This window comes from Sipha flava, unplaced genomic scaffold (assembly GCF_003268045.1).
Source record: "Sipha flava isolate LNK unplaced genomic scaffold, YSA_version1 176_pilon_pilon, whole genome shotgun sequence".
In the NCBI taxonomy this organism is placed as follows: Eukaryota; Metazoa; Arthropoda; class Insecta; order Hemiptera; family Aphididae; genus Sipha; species Sipha flava.
In genome coordinates, this window is record NW_020272062.1 from 3,238,624 (window position 1) to 3,263,825 (window position 25,202).

General features: G+C 24.2%; 1 protein-coding gene across 7 annotated transcripts in view; it reads left to right on the top strand.

Moving 5' to 3' along the window:
- Positions 1-25,202, top strand: part of LOC112680296 (potassium voltage-gated channel subfamily H member 8) — a 201,275-nt gene that overhangs the window by 36,675 nt on the left and 139,398 nt on the right. For 6 of the 7 annotated variants that reach the window (XM_025550339.1, XM_025550346.1, XM_025550341.1 and 3 more), the window contains exon 2: positions 11,781-11,866. In XM_025550339.1, the coding sequence (XP_025406124.1) occupies positions 11,781-11,866 (86 nt within the window). Of the gene's footprint in view, positions 1-7,312; positions 7,438-11,780; positions 11,867-25,202 lie in introns of those variants that run through there. The other variant, XM_025550344.1, reaches the window with a different exon arrangement.

Genomic DNA, 25,202 nt, shown 5'->3' on the forward strand with positions numbered 1-25,202 from the left:
ATAAAAAATAAAAAGATATAAGATACAATCTTAAAACTAAAAATACTTAAAATTTTTTTAATAAAATGTGTGTAAAAATTATTACTTAGTTAAAAAAAACCACATATTTCCATATAGAAAATTTGAAAATTACGTTTATTATTCAAGACATATTTTTTGATATAATAAGTTTATGGTTATTAATGTAATACAAAGGTCATAGAAAAACCATAAACCATGATTTTTTTTCACAAATAATGATGATTATTTTAATAATTTCTGTGTAGTTAAGATTCTTAGTGAAAGGAGTTATGTGTTTAAATTTTGTTTTAGATAAAATTGGAACCTAATTTTGTATTTTAAGATTAGTATACTAATACATTCAAAATAGAGCACATAAAATTATTTTCTGTCATGACACATTAAAGTTACAATAAAAACTTATCTGACTTTTATAGTATATTAAAGATTTTTCCAAATTATTTTTTGAAAATTATGATATATCATTGCTTTCAATTTAATATAAATAAAAAATAATTTAACTGTTAATAAACATGAAAAATTACAAATCTTGTGTATATACAAGATATACAAACATAATATTGATTACCATTCTCAATTAATTAAAATATTCTGTGATTTAATTATTAAAGTATGAATATTAAGATTATTAAATATTTTGTATTATGCTGAAAATTATTATAATTCAAATTTGTATTTATATTTCATTATAAAGCTTTAATTTTAATAAATTGGAAAAAAAATTAAAATATATATTTATATTTTAATAAAATAATTTTTGTTTTTTTTTTTTTTTGTATTATTTTTTTTTGATATTTATTTGATTCTTTTTTTACAGAACATAGATATTGTTACACTTTTAAAACATTATTTGAAAGTTATAAATTTGTTTCAAACCATAATCAGGTACATTGTGTTTCTGTATTAAGGCTTGTTTTGATGTTGGATGTTACATAAAGTCATATTTTTATTTATTTATTTATTTGTTTTATTTAACTTATTAACTGTTATTTAAATTTAATGCAAATTTTACAACACTACTTATTTACTTACCTACTAACTTTATTTTTACTACATTAATATCTTGGAATGTATTTAAATTAATTTTTTTATTGAGTTTATTAGGATTCAATATCTGGGTCAGTATATTATTATGTTTTTTAAATCTGAAAACGAATTCATTATAATTTATTATGGTTAGTTCAATAAAGAAAAAAAGTTTATTAAAATATCATAGAAAAAAAACCACATATGTTTATTATTATTAAATTTAATTCATAACAGATAATTTATCTTACATTTTTTTTTTAAATTTAGGTAGTAGATCAAGTAAGTTAGATTGTAAATTAGTCATTAATTTTTATAAAGAATTAATATTTTTTTCTTAAATTCTAAATCACTTTATTTTATACAAAATATTTTGATAATATTTTCAAATTTAAATTATATAACTCTAGTAATAAAATATTAAAAACCCAAAAGAACACCAATCAATTCGCATAATTTACCTGATAATGTAATTAAGACACAGTTTTAGGAAGATTATAGTTTTTACCATCAACCAGCTCAATAGTTAAATCATTTATTGACATGTTTTCTCCCGTTGGCACCAATAATCGTTTAAATAAATCAGGACAAATATCTTTTCCCAGTAAACCAGGTCCAGTAATTTTAATAACCTAACCAATTCAAAAATATAATAATAATAATAATAATAATTTAAAAAAAAAATCATTAACTTTTTGTAAATTGAATAAAAAAAGTACCAATGAATAAAAATATTATCTATGTTACCACGAAGTAAATCGAAAAATTAGTAGTTTAGGTATCACACATGTTATATAGATTTGTAGTAATAAATTACTAATATTTTCGTTTAAGATTATTGTAATGTTAAAATCTCAATAAAAGAAAAAAAAACACTTTCATTTCTGATAATTATTAAATTTATATTAAAACATAGTTATATAATATGATATTTAACCAGCTGTGTTTTACTTATTTTAGCTTATAAGTTATTACTCTATGATTTGTATTTTCATATGCTAATAAGAATTCAAATGATTGTTATAAGATTATTTTGTTGCTTCACATTTAGATACCTTTAAACATAGAAATATGTTTTGTACCTTATTACCTTCGACTTTTGTCATTTAATGTTTGTATAGCTCATGTTTAACATATTTTTTGTTATTGTGCATGACAAACCACAAACTTTGCGTTAAAATCGCCCAACCCAATAATTAAAAATATTTTTAGCACTGAATGGAAGATAAGTTGGAATTCCATTTTAAATATTTTAAAAAAAAAAGTAAATTTATAATTATTGTATTCATCTTTTGATATTTGGTTAGAATAATAATATAATTGTTTAAAATATATTTTATTATTTATATAGTACTACTTAATTGTTATTGTTATTTTATAAGCATATAATATTGCATTATTATATTGCAATATTATAATATTTTTTTTTGGTTATTAAATGTACAGTTATTTTTACTTCCACCATAATTTTAGTGTCCGATCAGTAAAGATCAGAGCTTTCCTTGTAGTGTTCTGTCAAAAATATATAAAACTATAATATACCTATCATTTACAAGTACCCAAAATCGTACTTATAATTTAAATAACTTTATTTTCTATAATATATATAGTTTTTGAGTATCTAACTAAGATCATTTATATGGTTTGAAAGAAATTTTTATTTTAACAATTAAATATCTTATGTAATTATTAGGTATTATATACTTATAGACTTTGGTTTATAGTTGATGAGAATGACTAAAAAAAAGTTACATGAGTCTTGTTGATGATTAATCGTTACTATGATTTATACTATACATAAGATTATCAGATGGCATTATTTTTACAAAAACTCAAATATTAACAGCATTTTTAAATATAAAATCATATGTTAAATTGAAAACTTTTTTTTTTGTTGGTATAACACAACATTCTGGATGCTATAATCGAATGCCTTGTGACGTTTTTGGTGCACACCATAATATTTAAGATGAAATACATAGGTAGAATGTAAACTTTCTTTCAATGAGTTTTATCGACAAAAGAACTATGTCATTTTTCTCGTTACTAATTTTAAAAATACCTTTTGTATCGGGGTAACAGGTTGTCGATTAATTAATGTCTCGGGATTGGGTCTGATGATATAATCGATGAAATTGTCTTCTTCCGTCTTTTCTAAGGGACATACCACGTGCTAGATAAACGAAGAAAATGCTTTATTATTATGTCTTTTTTCTTTGTTTGGTAAAGGATATACTTTATTTTACCGCAATTTTATCTTTATCCTGAAGACCATTGCACAATCAGCAAATTCGTTACGTAGTATCTGTTCCAATTAGCACAGCAGTGTTAAACCGACACACGTACAAGCCATGGTCAAGGTTTTAATTTATGACTATACGTGTGTAAAGTTCTTGAATGACAAAATGAACAACCATTAATAATAAGGCGATAAGTTGGATGGTTATGTAAACTTGTCAATGATCGAAATTTTAATTCAAAATATTGGTTGGGGCACTTTGGATTATTTTTTTACAAATTATATCATTATTATACAATTATATATTTGATTTATTTTTGAGATTATTATTATAATACTGTACTTATATGTAATTTTCTGTACTGTAAGGTCGTTCAAATCTTATTTTTATCATTATAATTTCAATAATTAAAGAATTTTTCAAAATTCATTTTATACTATTAAATACTTGGGACCGAGTATTTGTTCTTTGTTGTATAGCTGTATTATTTATTTTATGATTTATTTTACTCAAAATATGATTCTGATAGTCAAAAAATAATCTTAAATGTTATAATTTTCAAGTCAAACTATTAGTATATGAGATAAGTTCTGCATGAAAATTTTAAGTTATTATTAAGTACGTTATATAAAGGAATATTAACGTTTGTTTGATGAATTTAATTTTATTAAAGTTCTTTTGCATATTAGAGTTTCTTGTCTGTACCTACTAGAAAAACTATATTGATATGACATGAGCCGATTAGAAGCTTATGTGTGATCTTATGACATACACTGTAAAATATTAAATGTCACTTTTAGTATAGATTTACTACGCAAAATAGTGTTTGAATAAGAAAAAAAATATTACTATGCAATAAATTTAGTCAGAATAAAAAAAAAAAATTTTGTTTTAAGGATTAAATTACTTTCATTTCATTTACTCAAAATTTTGTTTGTATGTGGCTTAAAATTTGAGTTTCAAAAAGGTATGAATTACAACTTCTTAAAAAAAATAAATTTATATTTTTTAGAAAATATTAAAATAAATGTTATTCTACGTTAATATAATGTATTACTTTTAAAATTAAGCTATATGTTATATTTATTATATTTTTAAAATAAATGCTACGAGAACTATTTTTTCCCCTTAAAATCATATTTTGATTTGTGCCAAAACTAATTCTACCATATATATTGTTTGAGAACAATTTGTCATTCATCATCAAAGGGTCACTAAGAGGAGAATGCTCTCATTGACCAACAATAATTAATGTTTTTCGATTAGTTTTGTAATCTATTTATCACATTTTTCTTAATTATATCTTTGTGCTGTGGTTGTTTTGCTCAAATAAATTAATAATTTATCTTTATTACTCATAAATATCTCGAATATTTTATTAATTTATTATTTTACTCAGTTCTATGTCAAAAAAAGTTTTAATTTTTGTCTATATAACTAAAATTGTATTAATTAAATATAACGGAATATTGAAACTTTTTTATTTTTATAACTTGTATTATTAATTCTAATACACATATGTATTTTTTTATTATTATTATAAAAAAGTTAGTAAAATTCATTCAATACGGATAATTCTATTTAATATTAATTTTTTACATTTACGGATATAGTTCTATGAAAATCATCTTGCAGTTTAATGTAAATTCGGTTATAAACAACGATAAAATGAATATTGTTAGTAACATTATTACATTTAAATGTTTCGAACCATCTGAGATATCAAAAAAAATTAACGATTGTATTTAACCTGTCACCCTAACCATGTTATGTATTATAACCTTTTTTGCACATTATTACTTATTGTTCAGGTTATTTAAAATTGTTTGAAAAATATTATAATAAAATAATTACTTGCTTGCTCTTTATTTGTTTTAATATTACTCTAAATTGTTATAATATTTATAATAACTCTTTATTTTTAATTTGAATACCAAGACGAGTATAAAGTATTGGTTAAAAGTTAATTTTTTTGTTTTACAAGAAAATATATTTTGATTTTTAACGATTACAAACAAAAATATAGCCTCTCTGCTAATAAAGTTTTTTACTGAAATTTTGTTTTTAAAATTCTGAATTTCAAACGAATCATAAATATTTATGATAAATATTTTGTTGAATTTACAGATATATTTTATTAATGTTTATACTTTATAGCAGCAGTTTTTTTTTACTTTTAATTGTAAATCTCATTAACCATTACATGAAATCTTCTATGCCGTTTTGCCATATAAACCATTAGTAAAATAATAAAATTTTATTGAAGGCAATTTATTTTGAAATTTGTTGAATTTACTCGTGAAGACCGCATAGAGAATTCTTGTAGAGTCTAGGATTCCATAAAAACACAATTTCATAACCACCGTTGTATGTTTCAATTTACTATTGGTATTAGTTACGTAGTGATTATTGGTACATATGATTTATAGTATTTTGAACTGTTAACTTTCTTCGTGCGCCAAGTGCAACCATTAATTTTTTTGTACATATTATATATTTTTTAAATTTAGTTTGAATAAATATCTCAAATCTATTGTCTGAATAAATATAGTATAGAAATAAATATAAATATTCTCTATACAAAGCTTATGGGTGATATAAGTGCATATTCCACTAAAAATAACTGTTGTTTTCTTCCAAACATAGAGAATAATTTCTATTTCCACCGAAATCGATAAACAGCCATTATATTTCCCTTTAAATAAATATTTTTATTTTTTATTATATGCTATTTTTTTTTCCTTCGTATTGGTTTTGAATAATATAAGAGCAATTTCGTGTAAAATTAAACAATATAGTTTGCGTTTGACTAATAATTTATAAAAATGTCCGTATAATTTATTTTGATTAATTTTTATTTTTATTGTCATGAATATTTATTAATAATTTTATAAGTATATATTTACAATAACCAGCTAAATTAAAATTATAAAAATATATATCTATTAAAATCACGGGTATATATAAAATACATATTAGTTGTGCATTGATTGATGATAATCAACAGAAAAAAATATATCTACTCGCTGAATGTAACTTAAACTTACTTTACACGTTTATATTTTCTGTATATATTTATTATTAAAATATGAATATAATTTAACTAGGAAAGAATTATGTTTTTATAACTATGTATATAGATTATGTATGTATTTTAAACTCTGTTTGATGACATAGTATTGTTATAATTAATTTAAAAATAAAAAAGTAAATATAGATATAAATCAGTAAGTAGAGAAAAACAAAATGTATTGTGACTTTCAATTTGTTTTGAAAAAATATAGTTATTTTATTATTAGTTATTATAATCTTGTAGGATATAAATACTGTCTATATTCATTGTATATGATAAGTAATATTTAAAAATTAGAAAACTCTAAAAAATCTGTTTTTCTGAAATATTTTTACACCTTTTATAAATTGAAGTGGAAATATATTTGCTATTTATAATTACAATTATTTATGAAAGAATAAATTCAATTAATTTTTAATTTTTTTTTTTTCGTAATGATTGAAGTTTTGTTTGATTAGGAAAAATATATTAACCAATACCGAAAAAAAAATCAAACAATTTTTACTATTCTTTTAAAATTAATGAGCTTGTTAACTGTTTTCTTAATAATATACATATTTTTTAATAATATTGAAAATATTGAATGTAAACGTGTTTATGTACAAAGCACATACAAATTAATTTTAAATCAGTGAAAAATATATTCGGAAAGCTTAAACAATTTGTGACATTGTCTTTTTCGTTTTTGATCTACTTATTGTTCTCTTAGTCTTTCTAAATGTTAGAAAAAAAATCTGATTTGCATGTTTTGAAAAATAATTTGAACATAGTGTCGAATTAGCAGGTTGAACGAGTGTCGTTATTAGTTGGTGATTTGTTTTGCCGTCAGATTTTTTGAATAGGCTGACTTATGAATGCCATGCACTTATAATGATTATTATTTGCGTTCGCAAAGCTTCTTGTTTCTATCGTTAAGACGAAAAAACCACAGTTGCCAGTTCCGCATGCTTTAGCATAAAATCTTTCCGCGAGTATTAGCTTCCGAAAGAAATTTTATTTGTGATTTTTAGGAACAATTTCAGTCGGTATAGTGTGAACTTGAATTGAACTATTTGTAAGACTTTTTCATCATAATAAGTATGTATATTGTATATTTATTTTTTTATAATTTTTAATTAGAATTCATATTTTTATTATAAACATGTGGTAATATTTTATCTGTATAGTTATTTGTTCCAATATTTTTTTACTGTGTTCGTTAATATAAGAAGAAAAACAATTATTTTATCATACAAGATTATTCTAGTGAGTTGAATGAGTCTTTAAAATCCATGGTTAATGTATCCTATGGGTTGAAGCTATCGTGGTTTTAATCTTAATTGAATGGTTTTTGGGACCTAATTTACCGTGTATTCTACGTATAATGTCCCTTTCTAGTTGATTGTTGTTTATTAAGGATTTTTATTTTTTTTTTTTTTTCATCCAGTCGAAAATATAAGATATTTTATTGTCATTGTTTATTTGTAAATGAGGTATGAACCATGAAATATTTATGTTTGTCATTTATCATTTTAAATTTTTTTTTAATAAGAATACAATAATTATTGAATATTGGATTTAAAAAATAAAATATTTATTTATTAATTTTGTATCGTTGAGCTATTATAGTTTTATACTAGAAGCTATTAATAAAAAAAAAAAAAAAAAAAATATAAAAAAAATTTAATAATTTATAAATAATGATTTAGTGCTAACTTTATTTATTGCATTTTTAATCTAGTATTTATAATATTATCATTAATTTTGATTTTATTGAATAGATTTTCATGTTTGTTTCCTTATAAAATTCTTTTTATACTAGTATATTTATCGATGTTTTAATTTATTAATATATTGTTGATATGTATATTGGTTTGGTATTTTAAGCTTTGAAAGATGTATAGATTTGTTTCATTGTTTCATATATTTTCAAGATAAATTTTGCAAACTTTTAGAATTACTCTTTGAGTTTTTAATCGATCATTCAATGATTATTATTGAGGTATTCATAAGAATTATTTTTTTTATTTTATTAGCTTTTTGCATAACAATTATATTCATCGTATATCTTCACAATGTAATATCTATGAACACAAAGTGTATGTTAAATACAATTTTTATTAAAAATTAAATGATCATCTATAATAAATAGTGTTTATAATCGTATTATTACATTCTGACAGATCTTCGAGATATCTCAAATCTTATAATAGTAGACATAAGTATGCGAAAGATTAACTTAACTTATTAGATTTAAAAAAATATGGTAAAACTTTTTATGTACTTATAAGTTAGGAATTTGATTATTTTTAATTTGGATAATAGATCTAGGCAACAAACTTTGTTGTAGGGTTATTGTAGTTGCATTTAAGAAATTTACTGTTCGGTATTTTGTTTTAAAATCTGTTCGTTATTTCAAATACTCATTATAGTTCTATGTGATGATAATGAAATACAATTTGTAGAGGGGAGAATCATAATTGTTTATGTAACTATTTTTATTCTTAAAAGTAAAATTAGTCGAAAAAAATATTTATTCATCATAACTACCTTTGAATCATTGAGTTTTTAAAAGTTCCTAATTTATATACAAACGTGAGAATAATTATTCCTGGAATATAACTTTGGCTTATTGTTATATTTATAATACTATATTGTTATATAAGAGAATTGTACCAAAATCAGTTATTCTGTTGAACTGAATTTGTTGATCCCCATCAAATGCTTTGTTTTTCAGTTCATATTAAATTTACTCCAAAAAAGGAATATGTTGACGGAATACTAGTTTGTGTTAATTTATACATTTGAAAACTTAAACCTTTGCTTTATTTCTCCTGGTTTTGAGTAAAAATAATAACTATTTTTTAAAACTGTATACATTTTTCCATATTTTATGTATTGGAATTTACTTATTTACTAACCTAGAATAAATTCGATCTATTTCTTATTTTCTTACGTATTAATGTTCTTTTGATTTTGCCTAGTCGGGCTCTCAAAATTTACTTTTTTTTGATCTTTGTTGGTATTATCTTAATTAAAATCGGTAATAATGGTGTTAGAAAATTATGTGGCAACAATTTGACGTATTTTAAGATTGGTTTCATACTTAACTAAAATATTTTCAAGTGAAAAATCATACTTCGGTTTTAAGGAATTTTTTAAGCAGTCATTTGTTAACTTAATTTTTGCCAAAGAGTTATGTTGTATCCTTAATTTTAAAGATCACACTTATTGATATAAATCATGATAGATGATCTAAATTCACTATTTTTTAGAAAACCCGCCAATAGGAACACTTCATATTGATTTATTCAGACTATAAATATATATGTATATATGACTGCATAATATTTTTATTAAGACCAGAATCTAAAAAAAAAATACCATTATATTACAAAACTTAAATTCGAACTTCCAACTTTTGTTACATTTATTTTTGAAAAGTATATTATCGTATATTAATAAGAACTTTAAGATCACTCCAGAGAAACTTGAAGTACTAGTTTATTAATATTAAAATATATTGATGTATAAAATTTAAAATAAATTGAATTGTTATTTAAATTTATAATTATACTTCTTTAAATTTTTATATTTAATTGAATAGATCTATTTTATCTCATAAGATAATTAAATTTAAATGATCTCATAAATGTAATTAAATATAAAATATGAAATTAATAATTACAAATAAACGTATTATGTTTTCTTGTAAAATATATACATATAAATAGATTTTTTTATTTATTTTATGTTTTGAATATTGTGGTGTCACATTCATACAATAACATATAATATAAATTACAAATTTCGCAATCAACGAAAAACATGAAAAGGGAAATGAAAGATGAAAATCAATTTATAAAAAGTATTTATAGGTATAACGTTATTAATTGACTAAGGGTGATCGTATACATTTTAAAAAACGGTCGTAAATATTCATATTAATTACGTACAAAATTATGATGTAGTTAAGCCTATGAGTTTTTTAATTTTTAACCTTGGGTGGGACTGAAATCACATTATTCCAGTCTCATTCATTATTTTCATTCGATAACGGGAAAAACAAAATCGTATACGTTCTACAAATTCATAAAATTTTGTATTAAATATTTGAAGAAAAATTCCAAAAATTCCAAATTAGTCGAGCTGGGGTATGTATGTATCGATTTCGATAGTAACATAAATAAGAGAAAAATATTTATAGTATTAGCATTTTTTATATTATTTGATTTATTAGTTAACAGTAAGACTAAAGGTGAGTATATTTTGTCATTTCTGGATACAAAATTCATAATTGTTACACTGAAAATAAGTCTTTGAGTATCCTTTTTATTCAAACCCCAATCTAAATTAATATTTCGTTACTTTTTTGTCTGAATTACCCTAAAAACTTAAAAATAAAAGAAAGCTTAATCAGTTTTGAAAAATAGTAAAAGTGGTTTGTTATTTCACATTAGACTAAATTTTTTGATTAGATATGTAATTTTTTAATATTGTATGAGTGAATAGAACATTTTTTTTTTTTAAATATCTGTGTTTATAATTGGTAATATATATTAAGTAATTTATTTGTACTTAATATTTTTTTGAACACATTATATACGTTTTCTCTTAAATTGTTAAATTCTTAGGTTCGTGATTTTTTTTTCATACATTAATGTAGATAATATTTTATGGGATATTCCTTAATTATTATTTTGATATTTGTCATTATCAATATATTTCTTCTAGACTTTGAATGAGTACAAGTAACAAGTAATTTGTTGATTTTATTATAAAAATTTCATTTTGTCCGTGATAACTTTTAGTCAGTAAATTTGTATTAAAAATTTCATATTAAATCTTATAAAATTAAAAATTGGATACAAAATACCTATGGCATTTTATATATAATTTTATTTTTTCCGTGATGAACGAAAAAACTGAAAAAAAACTAGTTATTAGTTTTAAAAATAGGGACATTTTTTTAGGGAAAAGCATAAAGACTAAAAAAAATTAATATTATGTCAAAATCAAAACATAAATTATCATTAAGTTATTTCAACCAGTTTTATAAAATAAAAACATTTGGTATAGTAAATTAATTTTTTTAAGAGTATTTGAAAGTTTGAAATAGGGTCTGATTATAATAACAAAATTTAAACTTGATAATGATAACTTGTTCTTTTTTAAAAATCGTTGCCATAAAAATTAATATAGACTAAATAGTTATCAAATATTTAGTTTTCATGAATAATGGCTTTGTTATGTGTGATGATTATAAAATATTAAAAAAAATACATCAAATATAGTGTACTATTTTTATGTAATATTTATGTAATATTTTATGTTAATTGCAATTAATTTGATTTAATTTTTTTTTAATATTTACAAATAATACAGATAACCTAATTAGGTTTTATAACTATTAAAATTGTAATAACTTACATTTTTTTTAGGGTTAAACAAATGCCTGCCAGAAAAGGATTATTGGCACCACAGAATACATTTCTGGATACTATCGCAACACGATTTGATGGCACACGTAAGTTCATTTAATTTTATATTATTTATAATTTTTATAAATTATCATACAAAAGGGTCATTGACAATTAAAAAGCCATAGTTATTCTGAAAAAATTATTTTTAAACTTTTCTGTTGACTATTATATAAGCCAATAAAAATATTCTTACTTTTAATAGTTGTTAAGTAATTCGTAAAATAATTCCTAATAATTTAATAGTAAATATGGAATTTGATGGCTAATTATAGTATTCCGTATTGCAAAAAAAAAAAGTATAACTGCACCTATAGCATCAATTAACATTTTTCAAAAACAGATGAGAATATTTTTCTTGGTGCATTAAGTATTATAAAAATGTAATATAAATAATGTAAAATAACAAGCAATGTAACTTTAAGTATAGTTTAATTAAACTCCCGTCTTGCCGTATTTTTGTATATATGTCTTAAATGTCGGTAATATAACTAATATAATAATTCAATTTAATATATTTTATTCAATATATTACAAAATTCGTTAAAATCATGTAATGCATACGTTAACGTTTACTAAAATCTTGATTGGTGTGTTCGTGTCAACATTTACCAAAAACATTATATTTGTGTATATATCACCATTAGCTAGTAAGTGTCTAAAATATTTCAATAAATCCACGTTCAACATGTAGGTAGTGTACATTCTTAGTTACATTATTAATCCTGATTTTTATTTATATTTTAAATTACGAAAAAAGCTGATAAAACCGTGACAGTATCGAGTGTTCGTCTTTTGTGTTAGTCGTGTTATTCATTGTACTATTTATATTAATTTTAAATGTTAAATTATATTAAACGGAAGTAAATTTGAAGTATGCAATTACTGAATATTATAATATATTATACAATTATATTTTTTAACAACAATAGTAAATAATTGTAAAAACTATTATATAATAAAAATGTCACGCTTTTACTATAATACTTTTCATATTTTGGCTAAATAATGCAATATTTTTACACAATTTTTCTCAATAAATAAATCAACATAATCAGATAATGTATCAATAACAAATATGATAATTGTATCAACGAACAAATAATTATTTAGTCGATTTAAGTTAACATTTTGAATGATTTAATTATTTATTGACTTTTTCATCATTAAACTAACTATGCAACTGTTAATACGATGTGTTACTAATTCAAAATTTATTACATGTCAACAAATAAATTCAAGCACAAAATTCATTTTATGTAATGTTTGTATGTTAAAATTATATTTAAATAGTGAAAATTCACAATTTACATATAAATAACAATACAATTTTGAAAAATTCCTGTTATTAATTTCTATATTTTATGATGATAGAATCGAAACAAAAGACTAAACATTCTTTAATATCCATGATTAGTTAAATGAAGAACATAATTTTGAATTTTATATTTTAAAGTGTTCTAGCATAAAATCAGCAGAATATTTTATGACTATCATTAATAATAAATACTTATATTGTTAACGAATCGCGTTCCGAACGTCACTCGATACACACGCGTATAATCTCTTCCTGTGTTTTATTCACCTAACACGTCAAATATAAATATTTATTTTTCATTTTTACATGGTTAAAACGGAAAAAAATAACTCTAAAAGTTACTAATATTCTAAAGAAAATTCTTCTTAAATTACTAGTGTAAATAAAAAAAAAAACTAATAATTATAATTAACCAGTTAATTAAAAATAATGTAAAAGTGTCCAAGACCACCGGGACGCCCCGGCTATCAGCTTGCGGCCAAGTATCGACGACCAGTCAACGCACCTTATCTTCTTCAGATAACGTTAACCGTAATATTATAATGAACTACAAAAGTCCATCCACTCCCAAAAAAAATAAAAACAATCAAACAACTTATTCCGATTTAAATAATCTTCCAAGAAACTCGCACACAAATCGCATATAGAGCGTGTCAAATGACGTTTTCAATTCTTTCGAAGAAATTAATAAAGACGGATTTGTAACTCCAAAATCAAAAAACACCTCTAAACGTAATAATTCGTCTTCCGATTCTCCGGACACTAAGAAAATGTTCATTACAGTTAACAAATTTGCCCCACTTACAAGACGTAATAGTCAAAATTAACACAATTTTACAGAAAACAAAAATGACGCACATATAAATGACATAAACATTGAAGCCTCCGATGAAACACAAAATATCAAACAAAAACTTCCCCCTCAAATTATTGTCAAAGGTATACTAGATTTTGCTGGTTTTCGAAACAAGTTAATCAATTTAATCGGCCCGGAAAATTTCACATTTAAATCATCTACCAACAATTTAAAAATCCAAACTACCAAACCTGAATTTTATCGCGAAACAATTCGTTACTTAAAAGAAAAAAATGCACAATACCATACTTACCAATCACAGGATGACAAAGCATATCGAATAGTTATTCGAAACCTTCACCCAACTACACCAACAGTGGAGATCGGAATCGCTATTGAAGAAATTTGATTTTCGGTACACCAAGTAACAAATGTTCTTCATAAAACAACAAAAATCAATCTTCCTATATTTTTTTTCGACCTTGAACCAGCGACAATTAATACTGATATATTCAGTGTAACTTTACTTCTCCACACTAAAGTAAAAATAGAAGAACCATACAAACGAACAGACATAATCCAATGCATGAATTGCCAAGACTATGGCCACTCAAGAAAATATTGCTCCTACACACCAAGGTGTGTCCGTTGCGGCGAAGAACATCCATCTACCCACTGTGTCAAAACCAAGGACTTGCCGGCCAAATGTGCTCTCTGTATGAGTAATCGTCTAGCAAATTACAAGGGCTGTCAAGTATGCAAAAATCTCACACAACTTCGTAAGCCTACTTCAAATAAAAATAATAATTATACAAATAAAAATACTGTAAAAAATGTTAAAAATACCGATTGTGAAGCCATCCAACAGCCCACTACCAACACGTTTATACCTCAAAGACTCAACTATACATACGCACAGGCTACCTCCCCTAATAATTCATCCCAAATACCAAATAATTCTATAAATGAAAATGCACTCTTTAATTTTTTTAATGAGTTTAAATCACTCATAAACCCACTACTATCTTTACTCACCACAGTTTTTAACAGTCTATTAAGTCAAAATGTCAAATAACTCATTTACTTCTCACTCTTTAGCCATCCTTATGTGGAATGCCAATGGATTAACAAATTATAGAAATGAACTTATATTAACACTAAATTAAAAAAGAATAGACTTATCCTTAATCTCTGAAATACATTTTACTACAAGTACTAAATTTTCAATAACTGGTTATAATCACCTCAAACCATCCAGATAACTTCTCCCACGCTGGTGCCGCAATTATTATAAAATTTTCAATACTATATACCACCTTTCCTAGTATACAAGAAAACTACCTGCAAGCTGCCATTTTGTCAATTAAATTAAATCACATTCCAATTACTATTGCTGCAACATACTGTCCACCCAAACACAAAATTATGCCACAGCAGTACGAAAACTTTTTTAACTATTTAGGTCACTATTTTATAGTCGGTGGTAACCTAAATGCCAAAGACCAATTCTGGAGCTGCCACATGTCTAACCTAAAAGGACGTACATTACTCCAAATAGTTAATCGAAAAAATTATACCATATTAGCTCCCCCCGATCCAACTTACTGGCCAACGTCTATAAATAAACGCCCAGATATTTTAGACATATTTGTAGTAAATATCCCTACGAGATTACAAAATGTTATAAATAACTATTTAGAACTATGCTCAGACCATACTTCAGTCCTTCTATCTCTAGATGCTCAACCTCCCCTACGGTCCCGACAAGCTAGCCTTACGGATGGTATTACGGACTGGAATAAATTCCGCGAAATAATTGAACAGACCATCAACCTAAAAACCCGACTAAAGTGTCCAAACGAACTTGAAAACGCTGTTAAACATTTTATGGATATAATCCAAACAGCTGCTTGGAGTTCCACTATTAAAAAACCGTGGAAAGCCCAAAACTCTTTCCCGATTCCTACCTATGTCCGTGAACTCATAGCAAAAAAACGACGAGCCAGATCCCTCTGGCAACGCACCCGCCTCTCGTCTGATAAGCAATCATTCAACAACCTTGCTTCTTCGCTCAAACGTATTTTAAAACAACTAAGAAATGATAATTTTGGTTCTTGGGTCTCTTCGCTTACATCGCAAAATTGTTCTCTGTGGAGAGCAACTCATACTTGTTTGAAACAAAAAACCACAAATTCCCCCCGTAAAAAGATTAAATAATACTTTTGCAAAACTGATGCAGAAAAGTGTGAAAATTTTCGATCTCATTTGCTTCAAGACTTCCAACCCCACAACATTGTCAATAATGTATTTGAAGATCATATTGTGAACTCTCTTACTACCCCATTTCCACTTTATCTAGCACCGAACCTGTTTCGCCGGGTGAAATTCATTACTACTTAAAACTATTCCACCCCAAAAAATCTCCCGGTTTGGACTTAATTACGTCAGAAGTAGCTTTGCAGCTACCCAAAAAAGCAATTATATACCTCACACATATATTAAACGCAATCATAAGACTATCCCATTTTCCTCTTCAATGGAAAACCGCTGTTATCATCCTAATTCTAAAACCAGGTAAATCTTCTGATACTCCGTGTTCATATCGACCGATAAGTCTCCTACCTCTCTTCGGTAAACTTTGTGAAAAGTTAGTATTAAAACGGATTTCTCCTTTTATAAATAACGTATCAGTTATACCACAAACTCAATTTGGTTTTCGTGAACGACACTCAACCATTCACCAAATACACAGACTGACTGACTGCATATCTAATTCTTTAGAAAAAAAATAATATTGCTCAGCAGTCCTCCTTGGTATAGCCCAGGCATTCGACAAAGTGTGGCATCCTGGTCTGTTGTATAAATTAAAAAAATTTTTACCTCTACCTTACTACCTATTTTACAAATCTTATCTTGAAGACCGTTATTTTGTGACCAAAATTGGATCAGAAATGTCGTCCTTAGTCCGAATATCTGCAGGGGTCCTACAAGGATCTGTTTCATCTCCTACCCTTTACAACCTGTACTGAGCTGATCAACTGACAACCCCTTATACCTCAGTTGCAGATTTTGCCGACGACAAAAATTATCTATTCCACACACAAAGATCCAATAATTGCTGGCATGAATCTACAAAACCCCTAGACCTCATGTCTTCTTGGTACGATAAGTGGAAAATAAAAATAAATCACGAAAAATCTACCCATCTAACTTTTACATTAAAACATGGTACTGTACCGCCTATACATTTAAACAACCAAAATATTCCAAAATCCTCGAGCTCTCGTTATTTGGGCTTGTTTCTAGATCAACGATTAACTTGGGCAGACTACATAAAAAAAGAAAAAAATCCTCTTAAACTCTAGACGAAAATCGCTACAATTCTTACTCGGTAAATATTCTAAACTTAATAAAAAAACAAAATTACTTTTATATAAAACTTTATTAATGCCCATTTGGACATACGAGATCTAGTTATGGGGCGCAGCCAAAAAATCAAACACAAATAAAATTCAAACTTTCCAATCCACAACCTTCGGTTAATCACAAATGCCTCATTTTACGTTTCTAATCACACCCTCCATACAGATTTAAAAATGAATACGATAGAAGAAACTGCCAAAATCTTTTATAAACGTTTCCGCTCCCGACTGTCAAACCACTCCAATCCACTAATCTCTGCTCTAGATTCCGACACCATTCCTGGTAACCCTCTTCGTCGACTGAAGAGAAAATGGTGTAGTAGAGACTTAAATATCAATTAGTTAAATATAAAGGTAAATTTAAATTCAACCTAATTATGTCATAAAGTGTCACCATTGGGTGGCTGCTTTTATCACGTTATGTCAAGCTATATTATTTATTTCCGCATGCGTACTTATTGTAATAATTTATTTACAGATTGTACGTCTTAAAATATAAAAAAATAATTAAAAATATTGTTAACAGTATTTATAACCATTGTACATGCATCAATAAAATTTCAACTTTATATTTATACAATATATTTGTACTCTTGTATTTTTTATTTGTTTTTATGTGATCCTTTGAATTTGGTTTTTACCTTTATCAAATTTTGGGCAAATCATAATCTAATTATTAAAGATTATGATTACAATTTGTAATTATTAATTATAAAATAAATTAATGTAATCAATAGTTATAATATAAAATTATTTTAAATGATTTAAGTAATTATGTAACTATAGTGTTGATTACAATTACAAAATATGTTAATTTGTAAACATGACTAAATTTAACGATTAATGGTTAATGGTATTTCAATAAAGATTTAAGCTGAATAATAGCTATATTTTGAGATAAACTTTTAAAAAAAATATAGTTTACTGATCATTTTGATGTAATTTATATATAATATATTTATTGGTTATAAGTAGCATATTAAAAAAAAAAAAAAAACAAAATAAAGAGTAAATTAAACAATAATATACCAATTATTATATATATTGGAAAAAAAAATACCAATCAACAATAAAAAAAAATATGATTTTTAGAAAAAACTTTTTTTTTAATAATAAATTAGAATATCGTAGATAGGTACCTCAGTATTAATATTTTAATGATGACAATTTAACAATAAATAATGTAAAAACTATAGGATTTTTATAATTATATATTTATTTTTAATAAAAAAGTATTAGAAACATACAATTATAACTGCTTGTAATCAATGGCTCTAAAATGTTTAAATAGTTGACGTTCTGTCAATTCCTAATTTTTTTAATACATAGTATATTACGTAATAAAAAATTGTGGTTATGTGATATTTTTGGCGATAATGGTTATACAAATGTAATCATGATTATTACTGTAATTATTGATTATTTAAAAAATGAATAAACGATTAATAACTAATGTAATTTAATAAATTAATCGTAATCGATTACGTAATTTAATCGTAAATTAATCGATTATGTCCAACTCTGCCTGTATCAACTAGGTATATAAATGTGTATTAATTTTACTTACATAAAAAAAATGTTATAATGGTATTTTATTTCACTAGAATTTTTCACACCAACTTAATTTTGATCAATTCAAAACTATTAAAGCGTATTATGTTATAAAACTATAGTGTGGACATTTTTAGGTAACTTATAGAATACATATCATAAGTTTTATATATTGAATTATTTTTTTATTCTTCAAAATACAAAGCTTCATTATACCTAGGATTATTTCTGGGATTGTTGAATCATGTATTGCATTTATTGCATTTATTGTCAAATCTTTTGAAAGTATTATTGAAAATTCTTATAGTTTATTAAAATCTGAAATAAATTAAAATTTTTTGAAAAAGTATAAAAATAAAATTGAATCATAATAATAATACTTCGAAAGTTATTCGTCCTACGTATTACATAAAATAAAATTCTTACCGTGTATATTCTCTTTATAAAATAACAACAATAAATCTTGATTGGTATCCATAAATATTCAAATTATATTTGTAATAATTCACAGGCGCAAATACAGGGAGGTTAAAGATTCAACTCCCCCCATAAATATCAAACATTTTTTTTATAAAAGAATGACCTGACCTACAAATGTAATAGTTTCCCATGTGATTTGCAAATAAAATATATAAATAGATGTGTTATATAATGAGTAATGAAGCATACTATACATCAACATTTTACATCTTACATATTTTCAAAATCACCTCCACAAAATTTTTTCCTGTAATAAACCCTGATAATTTATATGATATAAATAGTGATTAAAAGATATTAGTTATTTATTAATTAATAGTCATATATTATAGTCAATAAGCATCAAAATAGTTATTTTAATGAAGGTTTGAAAAGCGTCAAGTTTACGACATCATGTATTATGAATCTAATCAATTTATTTAGTTGACTGATCACCACCCTTACTGTTTCAATTGGTTTTCCAAGACTTTAACACTAGTTTATACTTATTCCTTTAATTATTATGTAACACTTCCAACTCTCTTTATATGTGTTTATATTTAAATTTTAATGCTGAATATAGACAATTTTTTGTCGAAAATAATATTACAAAAGCTGCATTTTGTAAAGAAAATTAAAATACTCGTTAGTTATGATTTTGTTTTAATTATTAGAGTAGTAAATAAAGGAGCTGATTTAAAATATGATAATATTACTTTAAAATAAAAATCATGTATTGAATATATTTTTGCTTAAAAAATAAAAATCCATCTCAATGTCTAAAAGAAATATAATTGTTATATTAAGCAGTAGAATGTTTATATATTTTTACTCAAATTAATTTATTGATTTGTAACTTCTTTTAGTTCGTACTTTATTGGAATTGTCAAATTTATTAATGGTATATTAAATGTTTTTTTTAAATATTACCAATAAATAATGAAAAAATTAAAAATATTGTTGCGATAATTAGGTTTTAAAGATTTGAATGAAACGTCAACAATTTTAATTTGATGCTATTTAAAATCTTTTTTAAAATATATTGAATGCAATTAATTATTAAGGCTTGTTACTTAAGTACGAGGTTGATTAATCTCATTATATTCTAATCACAGTTTTCATTCTAAGAATCCAAATGAACAGTAAATTAGTGTAAAATTTTTAATTTTTTAAAAATGTATACGTTTTAATACTAAGACGGTTTTTAAATCCTGTTACGATCCTTTCGTATGAAAATAATTTTATTATACCTCAAATTTTGCAAGCAAGAGATATTTTTAGTAAAATTTACAATTTAAAATAAATTCGACTTGCACAATATTTTTTTGAGTTTCAGCTCTTTTTTCAAAAAATATTATTAATATCATATGCTTGGTTTACGACTCTACCCACACGAAGCAACCTTTTCGGCGAATTCCATTTATCCTTGTCTAGTGAGCTACTTGGGTTCAACCATCTGTCCTCTTGGGGTTTTACAAAATGCTGTTGGTTCTTTTTATCCCAAACGCATTTCTCGATAGTCATCAGTCAGGACACTAAAACCATTTTGTCGTTCCATAATATTTGACATTTTTTACAAATTATTTATTGTCGTATTGATGTTCCCACTAACTATAAGTTTGTATTTTCTTATTGTATTGAATTTCTATTCTTACATATTAATATATTATTATAAAGTGAATTCATGAGTCTTTTATTATTTTTATGACCAATATCAAAATTAAATGTAAATAAAATCATAATTGTAACTAACTTATATTAGTTTTTTAGATATCAAGTTTGTTGAATATTTTTTTACTGAAATATTTGGTCTCACAATCATTTATATTTATAATTAAACCCTAATAACTATAAAGACATATCAAAGGAAATATTTTATTTTTATTTCATGGATGATCTAAATTATAAAAAGTTTTGAATTAGATTATGTGCAAAGCAAGGCATTTATTAGTTTAACCATGATGGGATTTTTGTGTCTGTCTACATGATTTCGACCAGAACGATTGCTATGATCATCAAAATAAGTGATAGACAGATATGGTTTCGAATTTGGCTAGGTTATTCAGGAGGTTATTTTTTTTAATTTATCCAGATAATACTTCGTTTAAAAAATATTTCTATACGTTTAATAAAATAATTAATATTTTGGTTTATGGTTTAAAATATTTTGTAAAATTCGAATTTAATTCGCATTAATTTTACGTAGAATTATTAAGAATTAAATAAAAAAGTAGAGAAGTAATTTTTGAATCATTATTATATAATTTTAATTATAGTATTATGATTATAAGTGTGTGCAGATATTACTAGCAGGGTAGTCATAAATAACATATTAAAATTTAATATTAATAAGACATTTGGATGGAGTAACTTCATTTAACTTAATAATTATATTTTTCCAATATTCTTATTCATGTATTTACTGTTAATAGACGTTTTGGAGTGGTTGTACATAATATGGTTATTTTTTAATATTATTGTGATCATTTTAAATATTTTGGTGATGGAAGAAAGGTTCACAGAGTATTCAAGTGCCTATCCTGACTACCCCGTACACTCATTTATCATTATGATTGTAATGTGGTTCCCTTTAAGTTTATTTAAAATATGATAGAGTTAAATTGGTGTAATAATAATGTAAGATAGGCATTATTGGGCTTTATATAATTATATTTTGTGTAACTTATTTGAAAGCTGTTTAATTTTAGTTTTTTAATTTAAATGGTATTTCTATGATTTATAAGATTGACGTCATATTAATTGAGATGCCTATCCTAAAGGCAGTTTAAGCCATCAATTAAAATTGTAGAATTATTATTATGGAAAAATCATAAATTGATATGGATAGTTATTAATTAGTTATTAATTAGAATGAACTTAATGGTTGATTTGTATTCGTATTAGTTTTATTAAAAACGATAGACATTTAAAGTGTTAATATAGTGATGTCCTGAAATTTATAAGGGAGAGCGATCTGGCGTCCATGACAGCTGATAAGATGAATTCTGGAGTGGTATGTATACAAATCAACTATGTAATTAAATAAGTTTTTTCGTGATTATAAAATTATTTTAGAATTAGTTTGAATACAATAGAAAAATTTATAAAAATGGAAAGCTATTATGATTTTTGAGTATATTGTGCCACCGTGGGATGGATTTATATTAAAAAGTATACTAAAATGAATTTCTTCGTTACGCCTATAATTATTTTTAATGTATCGATATGATTTTTAAATCTATTAACTTAAAATTTGTAAAAAAAAAAAAAAATATAGTAAATATTAGCATTAAAATAGGTAGTAAATATTATAATATTTATATTATTTTATCTAATAAGCCAAATTAGTAATGATATATAATAATAATTAGCAAACAATTAGAAGTTATGTAAAAAATGTATATTATTTTATTGATATCGAGTTATAATATTGAGTAACTCAGGATGGTTGAGAATATATTTGGGATTGAAATCTGGTTTGAATGACCAAGGAGAGTGGCATATAATGAACTCGTACATAAAAATATAAAATTTGTAGACTCCATCTATCGAAATAAGGTAAAAAGTAAATTTTTTAAGTTGTTTTCTTAATTCTGTATGATCTGTATACTGAGCCACTTTTATAAGATAATTACAAGAGTCGACAGTACATTTTAGCGGAGAATCGTGTCAAACTAGACAGACAGTTGACTTATTATCTTTACTACAATGAATTCAGCGAGATGGATAACCACAGTACGCTTAAATGTAACTGTATTCTCGTGATGTTTGGCATTAGGTGATTGTTTCAGATCCGAATAGTTCTTTAACTTTAATTTGCACATGCGATAAATACGACCAATAATATATTTAATTTAATTTAGTTATGAGTTCTAACGTATAAAAAAAAAAAAATAAGGGGACATTTCATTGATTTATTTTTTGATGATAATCACAGCCAGCCTAATCTTAAAATTAAGTTCTTGCTTATATTTAAAACAGGGTTTTTAACGAATTTGTGTTTAATTTTAAAATGATCACTAATAATAAGTATTACATCGTATAGGTATTATTTTTGAGGCTGCTATTTCATTAATATTAAAATGGTATCCAGTTGGTAGCTTGATCAGTTTTTGTATTCATCCGAAATATTTTTTTATGTTTTATTGGTGTCATTGATTAGTTATATATGTATTAAAAGATCAAGTCCAATTCAGTTGTTTTGTTTATTTCAGTAAATTTTAAGTACAAGAAAACTTAAAATTTGGAACTGAATGCATGGTATATGTTCACTTATATGATAGTTTACAATATTTTAATGGTTTAGCTGATTAATTGATAAATAGTAAATTGATAAATATTAAAATATAATATACTAAAATACAATTAGAATTTATGAACATTGAAAAAATCTTTATTACCAAATATCAGTACTGGTTAGAATTTCCGTTTCAAAACTAAATGAGGGTTCCAGTTAAACTTTGATTTCAAGTATTTCAAAAGGTTCGAATTCCAATAATGATTTTTTTAGTTACGGTTCCAAACTTCAAGTTAAAAAACATAGTTCAAGGTAACCAAAATAATTGAGTTATGAACAATGATACTGACAATGACTTCTTAGTCCATAATCTATAGTTATGACAATCATGTCCTTGAAAAAAGTCTTCTTCGTAACATAGATTACAAGGGGATGAAAGGAGAGGAATACAAAGTAAGTTGGACTGTATTGAAAGGGGGCATGAAAAAGGTGATTGAAAGTAATTGAAATCAATCATAAACATCTTCTTTCAAATTAAATGCACAGTTTGGACATATTTAGCTTAACTTTTTACAATTATGTGTTTTCTTTCCGTTTTCCTTTTTTTTTATTTTTGATACAGTAAATCTAAATATTTAAATAGAATCTTAATAATTTATAAATTAAACCGCAATTAATGTTATACAAATTTATAATTATTTCAATTATTATTTTTCAGCATAATAAAAAATTATTTCAAAGTAATTAAATGCAAAGCATGGATAGTCTTTTCTACTTTATGTAAAAAAGTTCGATAAAGGTGTCAGATTAATAACAAGATACTGGTAAAATACAGGAATGGATGAATGATATAGATGAATTTTTATCATAAATTTAAAATCAGTGTACTGAAAACTATTTTGAGAGTCGAGTAGTTAGATATATACTTTTCTTATTAATTTGAATTATAAAAATTTAATATTTATAAGTTTTTTTATAGAAATGATTATATAAAGTATTCAAGTACGATTCAAGCAAAATTAATAAAGCTCTTTAATTTTATCAAGGAATATTTTTAATTTTTTTCCTTGTTTAATATAATTAAATAAAATAATTTTTTAACGTCATTTGATTAGATAAGGATTTTTGTAAAATAGATTATAAAATAAATTAAATAATATAATATTATCAGAGATATCCATAGAAATGTAGCTCAAGAAGGGTAAAAAAAATTTTAAGTAAATATTATCTATGGGAAGATTTTCTTCTGTATTCTTCTTCTACCCATATTCCATACTAACCATAAATATTATTGTAAAATTAAATTAAATTTAAGTTAATTTTACAATATTATTAATGGTAAAAAGTTTAATATTTTTTTTTATTAAGTTTAATTTCAGTTAATAGGTATACAATTTCATTAAAGTTCAAATATTTATAAGAAAAATATCTTTATTTAATCAAATAAACCTGATATGAGTTGGGAGCGGCTTTATATAAAAAACTTTTCATTTTGCAACTGACATGAAAAATCTCAGGGGGGTTAATGGGTCCTCCCATCCGGACGTCATTGAATATTATAAAGTTATTTTAAAAAAGTAGGTATTCATATGACAGTTTC